The 11818-nt window shown below is 42.2% G+C and overlaps 2 protein-coding genes across 2 annotated transcripts; one reads left to right on the top strand and one right to left on the bottom strand.

The window, feature by feature from the left end:
• The first annotated feature begins 3959 nt into the window (after window positions 1-3959).
• LOC105925035 (2-(3-amino-3-carboxypropyl)histidine synthase subunit 2-like) lies at window positions 3960-8341 on the top strand. The gene is made up of 6 exons (XM_036125537.1): window positions 3960-4366; window positions 4521-4633; window positions 5783-6003; window positions 6083-6772; window positions 7744-7926; window positions 8039-8341. The coding sequence occupies exons 1-6, from the start codon at window positions 4217-4219 to the stop codon at window positions 8161-8163; spliced, it is 1482 nt and encodes a 493-aa protein (XP_035981430.1). The 5' UTR covers window positions 3960-4216; the 3' UTR covers window positions 8164-8341.
• On the bottom strand, window positions 8294-10326 carry LOC118556986 (neutrophil cytosol factor 2-like). The gene is made up of 7 exons (XM_036125768.1): window positions 10111-10326; window positions 9969-10026; window positions 9574-9619; window positions 9304-9453; window positions 9117-9227; window positions 8588-8712; window positions 8294-8503 (listed from the first exon to the last, which is right to left on the bottom strand). Exons 1-7 carry the CDS (start codon window positions 10273-10275, stop codon window positions 8412-8414), a joined length of 747 nt encoding a protein of 248 aa, XP_035981661.1. The 5' UTR covers window positions 10276-10326; the 3' UTR covers window positions 8294-8411.
• Between the last annotated feature and the right edge of the window lie 1492 nt (window positions 10327-11818).

Below are 11818 nucleotides of genomic sequence, written 5' to 3'. Positions count from 1 at the left end.
TCTCAGGTGAGGCTGGTGGCTGCAGACTTTGTTTAGATGGAGACACTTAAGATCTCTTTTTATTTAATTTTCTAACCTTTAATTATACATGTCTCTTTGAGATCCAGGATCTCATTTACAAGAGATACAAGAGGTATAAACACAATAATGGTACAAATAATATTTGGTACAAATAATATTTGGTTCAAATTGAATAAGCTCACAAAATATAAGCAAAAAAAGAGCAAGTTTTGTTGGAATATATCTGTAGTTATTGGCATCCAAGGCTTTACGGAGCTCATTTACATCTTTTTTTTTTTTTGGTGGCTGGGACTGTATTGGTGCTGCTTCCTGAAACCACACTGATGACATGACAAGATGTTGGCAGCACACAACTAGTCTTTAAGCCAAGGTGTAGAATAACCTTGGCTAAAATACAAAGTTTTAAAATTGGGATGATAAGTGTTTAACACACGGGGATCGCCGCCTTTCAGTAGTAGTTAGATGATGTTGGCTTGAGGAGAGAGATTAACAAAATGAGAGACTGGTCCAGCTATAACATGCTGTTAAACCTAAGAAGTGAGGAGAACCAATCGGCTTCAGAGTCAGATCTCCTTGCAGCTGCTCAAAGCTGATTTCTCCTGTGCAAGAGACTTGCTAATTCAGTGCTGAAGCAGGTACTTACCAGACCCCTAACTCTCTGTTGATTAAACTTAGCAAGTTTGTCATTAAAATGATTAAAACTATGAAAAAAGGGGTCCCAGGGAAAATCATCAGACACATGCGCTTCCAATTATAGTGAAATAAATCATCAAAGAATGCATGTTAACAAACATTCTTCAAAGTTGTTGTTTTTTTTTTCACAAGAATAGACTAAAGACGGGATTTAGTGTCTCTTACCACGCCAACCACGCAATGATCTGATTATTCGCAAAAGCCGCCACTGTTGACTGTGTGGCACGTTGGTGATGAAAAGATCAGGAAGAGAGAATTTGTCTGGATATTTAGAATTAGTGCAAGTAGCTGGTGGATTGAGTTTTTGACAAAAAGATACGATTATCAACAGGGCAGTCGGCTCTTCAGAACTTTAAGGTCAAAAGCAACTTTTGAAAGTCACGCAGTTTCAGGTCACTGTCTAAAAGTGCTGTGCGGCAGGGAAGAACTGGCTTGATCACACGGAAACAATCCTGCGATTTAAAGGGTTATTTCCTCTGACCGGTCGCAGAGTGGACCTGGCCTACTGCTATGGTTCAATTCCTGGAGTTTCTCTGTCTATTTTGTTGCCATTTGATCACAGTAGTACAGGAAAACACAAAGCCCAAGCTCTGCTCTCAAGGCTCCATTAAGAGCTCTAATGACGGGATCAGCAGCAGCAGCTTTATTTCTGTAGCGCATTTTAAAAACCACAGATAACGGCAACAAAAAGCTGACATATCTCATTTTTAACATAACTAAAGCTGTTATAAGATTTTAATAAAATTTGCTTTGTTTTATTTAAATAGATCCTTTCTTGTCTTTTTGATGATTAAAAATGTATTAATGGGTGTCTATTACAATTATCCTGCTGCTAAGGGATATTTTGAGTTTCTTTTTGCAAATGTTTGACAGCAAAGCCAGCTCAGGTCAATATCTTATCAAATTATTTTAAAGGAACTATATTTTTGTATTCTGTATATTTTGTTATTCCCAATGTTTTGCATATTTCAGTTTGGATTTGTACTTTCAGAGTTGATTCTCAGATTATATTCATCTTAATGAAATTAAAGTTGCAATGACACAAACCTTCTTGTAATACTCGGGTGGTTTTGAGCATCGGCCTGTCAAACTATCTAAATGATTTTAGATGGCTTTTTTTCATCCCTTGTGCATGGCTATTAATTTGAGCTACCTTACCGATGGCTTGCCAAAGAACCCCCGGCCAGTTGCTTGAAATGTGGCTGCGGAAAACAAATGGCATGGAGTTCTATCCACAAAAATGCCAAAAGTGACCTATTTTAACAGCTATAAATATTTTTTCATAAGATGGTTCTCAAAAAACTTCTATCTGAACTTGACATGATAATGAGGTAAATGGTGGATCCATCTCTCGATTCTTTAGTCAATGCATTGCCCGTTTTTTAACTGATTCTTGACTTTCATTTTGTGCTGATTCTTTTTTCTTAAATGTTTTTTTGGTCTGTCATGGCTTTAACTCTTGAATCTACTTAGTAATTTTCTTGTAGACATTTATATTGCTAAGAGCAGATTGTTGCACTATGCTGCTTGTAACCTAAAAAAACAACAAATGCAATAAAAGGTAAAGCCTATTACATAGACTGGCTGCAAAAATGACTAAAACAAATTTCCATAATTAGCAATTTCTGCCTTTGGGATGAACACCATGCCTCGTCAGTCAGCTGGCCTCCAAATAAGCCTCTTTACCACTGGAACCCAGCCTGGCTCGGCTTCTGGATCCTCCTCCCGTCCCTCTTCCAACTTGCCACTGCCTCCGCTCAATAAGCTGGATGGAATGCAGATCAGAGGGACACGCAGAAGACAGGCGTCATTCACCTGGAAGATGTCCTTTGTCAGGGGGACATTGTAAAGTGCAGCATCGTCCTGTTGAAAAACCCAGACATCACCACACAGAGGAGGGCGTCAGCAATGAGAAAGGCCCTTACGCAACCTGAAGCTCTATGAAAGGATAAGCACCCCAAATCATGATGCCGCCTTCTCCAACAAAGCCACATAGAAAAGGTCTCAGATGGGATCTCCTAGTCATGCCAGTAATGTTGGAAGCCACTGAGACGATCAAGGTAAAAAAAAAAATAATAATAATCTCACCACAGAATAAAACTTTCCTTTCATTGTGTCATGTTTGGTGCTCCAAACATGACACAAATCTGCCAGTCCAAACTGGAGCTTCAAATCTGCCAGTTTGGACTGGCAGATTTGGGGCGTTAAAGGAGACAAAGCTTTGAAGACACTTTTTGAAGCCCTTCCCTCGCTGAAGCCATCTGATGATTATTGGGCCACACTCAGCACCAGTAATGGCCTGAATTTGAGTCAAACATCCTCCCATCTCAAGATGGACAGCCAGTCAGATCCTCTGGCTTTTGGGTATACCCCTCAGGTACATAATGAATTTTGGGCCCCATGAAAAGAAAAAAAATTAAAATCATCCAGAAAGCTCATATGTATGTAATTTTCTGTTTTGGGCCCCCTGTCAGTCTAGCGCCCTTGAAATAGTCCTAACTTTCCCACCTATATGGCGCCCCTTCCACCACCAGACTTCTTTTGTTCCACAACCCTCAGGATCTTGTAAGAAACTCGAAATGACTGTCTCAATGCCTCCAGCCTCAGCGGTGATAGTGGGTTGTAAAAAGCCTTTCTTAATGTTACGGAGCTCAACAATCTAACCACGTTTAATGTCTGTGAGCTTTACCATCCGGAGATCGAAAACTACATGTAATCCAAAATGTTGCACAGATTTTGGCTTTTAAAGGATGTCGTCTTAAACTTTTGATCAGCTGATGAACAGCCAAGTTAAATTCTTTCAGTAAATTCCCTGCTCCAAAGTTTTTGCCTTTTGCTCCCATTTCTTTTTTTTCTTGCTATGAAGCTCCATAAGACCAAGCAGTGTGAAATTCTAATTCTTGGAAAATTTTTAACTGGTGTAGAAAATTTGATCGGGGAACACAAATAATCAATCTGGATCATTAGTTTTACGGCGGGGCAAGTATCACGGGTTTTTGCTGACATTTTTGGTATTGCTTGTTTGCAAGATACACATAAAAAACTCTCTCTCTCTCTTTATTTATATATATATATGTGTGTGGATTAATGTGGCAAAAATTATATAGTGGTTTTATACATTTTTGTTAATTATGTAAATCTACAGATTGAATGTACTCCTTATAAAAACTAAGAAATGAAAGGTTCACTCCTGATCTTGATCTCTAGAGAGGCTCGTGTTTTATTTTGAAAAGTGGAATCTGAACCGGAAGTGTTTCTGCATGAGTTCCGGTTGAACTCTAGACATGTGTGTCCGACAAGCACACAACTACAGGGAGATTGGTTGTAAGTCACATATTGTGTGGACATGCCAGCTAATTACAGTCCAGTTTGTGCTTGGGTGCTTTTTAGGTTTAAATAAAAACGCCACGTTTCAGTAACAGCCGCAGGATGGCTGACTATTTGTTTACGTGTAATTAAAAGCGCACATAAACGAGCCTTTAGAGCGTTAGTTTCTGCTGCCATGGCTGATGCGTTCAGCAGCAGCTCGGAGACGGTGATTCAGCGCGTGCTGGACGTTAGCCCGAATGGAAACACCCCGACGGAGGACCTCCAGCAGCTGTACCAGATAACCGAGACGTGTGCGTTCATCAGCGAGCACCGCTTTGCAAAGGTGAGACCCTTTAACTTTTTAAAACACGTTGACCCGTGTGTTCACCACAGGCCTGTGGGATTAAACAAAATGTGTCTGAAAGTGGAAGGAAACTCGATCCATGTCTGTCATTTCTCTATTATGGATTCGTTTGTGTTTTTTGTTTTTTTTTCAGGTTGCTCTGCAGTTTCCTGATGAGCTGCTGGTTGACTCAGCGGCCGTGGCTGAGGAGATTGAGCGAAACAGTCAAGCCAAAACTTTTATTTTAGGAGATACGTCCTATGGCAGGTACTGTAACTTGTGTGTGTGTGGTGGGAGGGGGACGCATTTTTTATTGACTTCAACAATGCCCTACAACTTTAACATCTTGTCTTGTTAAAACCACAAAGTCGAATGTATTTTATTAGGATTTTATGATAGACCAATATTAAAGTGACACCGTATAACTTTTAATGACATACTAGAAGGGGGCGCTAGACGTGTAACTTCCAGGTCTAGCGCTCCCGAAGGCCACCGGTAACACTGCGCTGTCGCACAATGAAACAGTCTCCGTGTTTCGGAACTTGATAGCAGACCACTTTGGACCAGCTAATTGAGAAGTCATGGGGTTACTGGTAAATACAAGGCCACATTCACCCCTCTTGATTAAATCCTACATCAGAGAACCAAAAATATGTCTGATTAGGTGTCATATCTGTTTTGTTGTTACAGCAATCTGAACTCAGCCTGTGGTATTTTAGGAAGAGTCATGTGACCTAGAGTGGCGCTCTTGGTCAGACGTTACATAGAAAGGCAGCCCACAAGGAGCATCGACACACGCCAAGTGCTGTAAATTGACCTGATGTTGACCTTTCTGCATCACCACCCCAACCACCCAGCCAGACATGTAGGGAAACGCTTGCCATCGAATCATCTTCCTATCACAATTGGACAAAGTCCAGAGCAAAGCACAATTGAGAATCTATTGCAAAACTTAAGAGCTGATGTTCACAGGAGCTCGTTACCCAGCACGACATAACTTGAGCAAAGAAGAGTGATCAAAAATCTAGAGGGCTACCTTAAAAGACACGCTGCAGCAGTAAAAGGCGGTTTTACAAATTCACCAGAAATCTACAGAGAAGTTGAATTCAAGTGCTCACCACAAAGCACACTTTTCAGATTATTATTGGTTATTATATTATTCATTTTCCTTCCACATAACACTTGCTCACTTCTCTGTTCTGGTCTACAAAATCATGAATCCAGGGAAATAAACGGAGTATGAATGCATTTGCAAGGCGGTGTCGGTCCTGCACAGTAACAAAAATGTAATAACGGTGTAACGACCTAAGTCAGAATCCGTTTTGTCAACTCGATGAAATTAACTCCCATGTGAAGTGGGTTTTTGTAAGGAGCGGGCGTGTGACCTCCTCGCTCTTATCCCCCTCTCCTGGGCAGCTGCTGCGTTGACGAGGTAGCAGCAGAGCACGTCGGAGCCGACTGCATGGTGCACTACGGCAGCGCCTGCCTCAGCCCGTCCAGGAGGCTTCCCGTCATGTACGTCTTTGAGAAGAGGCCGCTGGACATTCAGATGTGCAGCGCCTCCTTCAGGGAGCTTTACCCGGACAGGCAGACGCACGTCGTCGTCCTCTGTGACGTCAACTACGACCATGCCATCGGTAAGTTTTCCCAGAGAGACATACACAGGTCTCTGTTGAAATCGGACTTCCTGGCTATTTTTGTTGTTTTCTTTTTCAGGTGATCTTGCGGCGCTCCTGATACCGGAGTATCCAAACCTTGTAGCCGCCGAGCTTGTTGTCGAAGGGGAGCAGTGTTACAGCCATGGACGGATCAAGAGTATCAATCCCGAACCCTGTCCTTCTGAGGACGGCGGCGCTGAGATCGTCTGTCAGTTCGGACGGCGGTTCTCCTTAAAAAGCGGTTCGTCTCTGAAGGATTACCGGATCTTCTATGTGGGCCGGGAGGGAGCCACGTTACGGAACTTCATGATGACCTGGAACCGCTGCTCCTTTTGCTCTTTCGACCCCGTCTCTGCGAAGGGACGGGTCGAGTCCGTCAACGTCAACCGCGCTCTGATGAAGCGCTATTACGCCATCGAGAGGGCCAAGGACGCCGGCGTGGTGGGCGTCCTCGTGGGCACCCTGGGCGTGGCCGACTACCTGGCCGTCATCCGGCAGCTCAAAGAGACGCTCCGCAGAGCCGGCAAGAAGAGCTACGTGTTCGCCATGGGGAAGCTCAACGTGCCCAAGCTGGCGAACTTCCTGGAAATCGACGTCTTCGTGCTCATCGCGTGTCCCGAGAACTCGCTGCTGGACTCCAGCGAGTTCTACAAACCTGTGGTGACGCCGTTTGAGATGGAGGTGGCCTGCAACAGGGACAGGGAGTGGTCTGGGGAGTACGTCACAGATTTCCGACATCTGCTGCCAGGTTTGAATGCTTTCTTCTTTTTAATTCAGCAGTTCTCTGGAACGCTACAGAGAGCAACGTACCCCGGAGTGCAGCACCTCCAGATCTTAATAAGTATGGAAAGATATTTGTGCTTGACCACCCCTCCCCAAATGTTAATCTCTAACAACTGAAAACACAATTTATTCATCGTTTAATATCCACACCTTTTACATTCTATGTAATTTCATAGTAAATACGACCACATCTGTCTGAGGACCTTAACTCAAATGCAAACTTTGTGCATTAAAAGCAGTTTTTTCAAATCGTTAATAAAAAATTTGCTAAATACAGAAAGTGTTTTCAAGCCCTGTTCTCATAATTCAGTTTTTATCAATGGAGTTAACATAATATGTAAACTGGATGACCATTTTTTAATAAAGCAAATGGGCAAAACCTGTTTTTTAACTTTAGATCTAAAGTGATTTAACATCCCTTTCCTTCAGAAAATCTGACAAATTTGTTTAATTAAAACAATCATTTTGTAGAGCAGTTTAAAAAAAATCACAACTTAATGTGGTTGGCACATTTGGCATGACTAATTACCTTTATTTTCATTCTTTAAAGTCAAACCACTTTAAAAACATCTGCCATGAGGTCATAATCAGCTTTTGTTTGTTTTTACCTAAAATGCTCCAGGTAGAGCCTACGCTCTGGAAATTTGAGTCTTCAACATTATAGACTTTCACAAAGAGGAAAATTAGTCGGAACTATGCAGAAAAATTCATTATTCTTATTGTACATCTTGGAAAACATTTGAGTGGCCTTAATAAAAGCAGCGCTGAAAGGTTTTTCATTACAAAGGAACATCCTTGTTCCTTACTCCTCTCCATCTCAATTCAGATTCACACCAGCATGCTGCTCTTTATAAAAAAAAAAATAGCAAATAGTATTTAACTTCTGCATCCTTATTGATGTTCCATTACGTCCGCGTCTCTTTATCCCTGGAACAGGCGGACGGAGTCACGTGCCCATGGCTGATCAGCAGGAGGACGACGACAGGACGGACGTGTCGTTAATAACCGGAGCTCTGCGCTCCCACAACCTGCTGAGCAGCGAGCCTGTTCAGTCCTCGTTTGGCTCCTCCGTGGTGCTGAGGAACCAGACTCTGACTGTGGCCAACACCAACTCCGCGGGTACAGAACGACCACAGACATCTGCCGCGGTTATCCGACATACTTATTCCTGGTTGCATTTTCGTACAGCACGTTCAAAGCTGTTTTTTTCTGCTCTTTCTTTGTTTTCCAGCATCTTTCCTGGCAGGTCGAAGCTGGCAAGGCCTGGAGCAGAAGCTGGGAGAGACTCCTGTAGTAAAGGCAGTGGAGGGCAGGAGAGGCATAGCCATCGCCTATGAAGAGGAAGGAACATCCTGATAATTTACTGGAAATCCTCACAGAAGCCCAAAGATAATTTCTTCTTTTGTGAATGGACTCAGTATAAATGTGTAAATCTTTCCACCAGGAGCTGAATGTATATGTTTCTTCCCTAAAATACCAGCCAGCATGACTTTTTATTTCAGTAATGTTTAATGAATACTTGAATGCAACACAACTTTAATCACTGCTTACAATTATTTCTTATCTGTTACATGTGCAACAAAATTCGTATCCAACGTCAATAGTTATGGTTCATTCGTTGGAACTTCCTCTGCAAACGATGCAGGAAATATACCAGTGTTCCCGTTACACTGCCCTTCCAACCAGTCCTGGTTTACTAAAGGGAAAAGACGAGACTATAGGTTAGACTTGCATCCTTAATGCAATAAGTTTCTGAAAAGTTTAGTCACATGAAGCCCACCTCTGGAGAGCAATCGGATTTGATCTCCCTGCTGAAAGCTCAGGTCCTCTGGATTTGAAGACTCGTAGGAATGAAGCGCCACCAAGTGAATCTCTCTCTGAGTACTCCTGACTTTCGTCACTTTGCTGTAATCACATAAAACATATGAGCAATCGGTTTTTAAAAACTGACTGGTAAGTCTTTTTTTCTCCTTTATTTAAAATGTGTTTTAGATGCATAAAATGAAAAATTATGGAAATGTCCGTGCTCACAAACCTTTTCACCCAGCCTATCGATGGGTTCTGTTCTTGTTATTTCAAGGTTCTCATGGCAAGGCTGCAAACTAATCTTCATATTGTTTTAAAACTGTTAAGGATGGAGAACTCTAGAGTCTGGTTAAGATGGCAGGAACGCGGTGTTTGCGTTCTCCACACGAGTATAAATGAAATTACGCGATCCCTGCGAAACATGTCGGTTTAATTACATTCTGTCACAAGCCTCTACCATGCTGTGTTGGCAGCAAGCCCAAGAACTGCACCATTGCCCCCACCGTACCTCTTTGGTAGTACACCACAGGGTGATGCGCCCACCCTGCGCACCGCTCCACACGTCCTTCATCTGCGTGTTGTTGTCGACGAGTCTTTTCCCTCGAGCATCTGAGCTGAAAACAAAAACCTCTGTGGGTATGACAACCTTCACAATCCCCGAGATGCCAGTTCAAAGGCAGACGCTTGTACCTCAGGGTGATCGCGGCGGAGGGGATTTTCAGCTTCTCGCTGATCTTCTCTAGCAGAACCACGTAAGGGGACCCCTGTGGCACCGAGACGGCGAAGTTGAAGGTGAAGTGGATTTTGACCAGGCAAGAATTGTTCGTTTGCTGCGTGGGTCTGGGAATGGTTAGAGGAGTAAGAAACATACACATCTAATATCCAAACTGATCATTGTCTTGGAGAGGTTGGCACAGAGGATGAAATTTATATGGACATGCAAGGACACCCCTGGCGTACCCCTCTATGATGCTGCTGAGTGTCCCGCTGCTGCCGAGAGGGCGACCTTTCAAGCAGAGAACGAGGTAGAGATGCTTACATCTGGATCAATGATGTCTTTAAACTCAGCTTGCTTCATCAAAATGCCTACCTTGACTCCTCTCTGGTCTGCTTGGAGCATCTCGCTGTGAAGTCTAGCCACACCCTGTTGATTGCCGTCGATAATACAAAAAGGGATAACTTACAGGGACAATGAGGCGAGCTCAGAAATGTAGCATCTAATATATAATGACAGTCCCAGCAATGCGTTGGAGCACCGCTTAGGCGAAGATGAATGAGTCAGTTGAAATGTTTCCCAAAAAAAGTATAAACAGCACAAGAAATTATAATACTGATAAGATTTTCAAACCTTTATGGTTTAGAACCCAGAGAGATGTCCAAACGTTCCAGGTAGTTGTAAGGAACAAGTCCCTTCTGCATTTACATCATAGCGACCATTTATGAATTATGTTAAAGCATCAGACTACGCTGAACTGAAGTGGATGATGGCGGTCCTACCCTTTCATTGAAGACCACGTATGCCCAGTTGTCGGCCCCCTTCTGCCACACAAACACGATGTTGCCCGGCACTACAGCCAACTCATCGCTGGTCAGCGGAACAAACTCAAACAGCACGGTGTGGGCCTCCCCTTCCAGAGCTCTGTGACAACACCACATCCACATGGCATCAAGAGAACCGAGTCATCTTATAATACAGGAAACTTGCTTATTGAATCTACTGTTCAAATAGATGAATATATATGAATATGAAAGTCAATTGAGCAGCACGCTGTAGGTGTAGGGAAGTCAAATCTTTAAAAAGTAAGCAACTATGTAACAACTGTGTAATGTGTTTTTAGGGACGGTAACCCTCCAAAGAGCTACATACCTCAGCACCTCTGGTTCTTTAGGAGCAGCTGGACCGTCTTCTACCTTCAGTCAGAACACAGACTGGATCATCAGAGAGTAAACTAAATTTCACACAATACAGTTCTATTAAATTCATTAGAAAATGTGTTCTAATAAGACTAATTTCTCAGATTCAAAATACATTTTGAAAATAACCTTTAAGCGGGTATAAAATATTGTTTTCAAACAAGCCAACATTTTCTCTATTAAAATGTTCTTTAGTGGTCTGATGTAATCTAATCTTAAATGTAACTGCAGCTGTAAGCGGAAAATTATCATATTTAACTGAAATAAAGGCTTGAAACATCAGTCTGGTGTGTAATCTATAAAATGTGTATCACTTTGTGAATTAAGTTGCTGAATTAACTTTTAATAATCTAATTTGTTGAATATGGTTGTACATTACAGGCCCATCTGTGAATGTGTTTGCATATATATAAAATATATTTTTTTTAAATATTAATACGTGAGAGTTGGAGTTAGACCAGGAGCAGAGAGGGCTCCCAGGAACGGCACGTGAATGAAAGATTTATCTATCTAAACCAAAACTAACAGATTGACCAAGGAGATCAGGAGATGAAACAAGGACAACGTTTAAAGACTCACAGCTGAGACAAAGGACAGGGCAAATGGAAGAATCCGGCATGGAAGACTGACCAAACACAGTGCTTATATGCTGAGGGAGTGTGGAGAATGACAGACGCTGGTTGTTGATAAAGGTAATATGGAGCAAAGGTACGCCAGGAAACAGATAACAAGAGACCTGAACTAAAAGGAGGAAGGGTGAAGGACAGAAATAAACGGAGGAAAATGAACACAAATGGATGAACTAATATGGCAAGACCAAAACGAACATAAACAACAAGACAAAAGAAACTAAAACCCAAAGACATGCAGACTGTGACAAATACAACTAGATCTGAACAAATGCAGCATGTTAAAGTTGAGAAGATGTAGTCCATGGTTATTTTTCACGTTGGTTATTAGCATAAACATTTTTTTAGATTACAGCTTTAAAAGGCTAAAATATTCCACCCCATGATCCAGTCCCACTTGCAGAATAAGCGCTGGATTTTTCTATGACTCAATAAAGCTCTGAATAATGGAAGCACTACCCATCACCCTGTAGCTGCATACTGCGTTTTTCCCTTGCTTACATTAAAAAGTCACCGTAACCCTTTTTGAACAACAATACAGTCTTTGACTAAGAGTGGCTGGTAAGCAGACGACCGAAGCCTTTCTGCTGAACAGATATCCTGACCAGTTATCCAATCAAAATAACCTTGATGGATACGTACTTCTTGCTAAAGTGCAGAAC

This window comes from Fundulus heteroclitus, chromosome 21 (assembly GCF_011125445.2).
Source record: "Fundulus heteroclitus isolate FHET01 chromosome 21, MU-UCD_Fhet_4.1, whole genome shotgun sequence".
In the NCBI taxonomy this organism is placed as follows: Eukaryota; Metazoa; Chordata; class Actinopteri; order Cyprinodontiformes; family Fundulidae; genus Fundulus; species Fundulus heteroclitus.
Note: the sequence above shows the minus strand (reverse complement) of the source record. Positions and strands in the feature narration are given on the sequence as shown.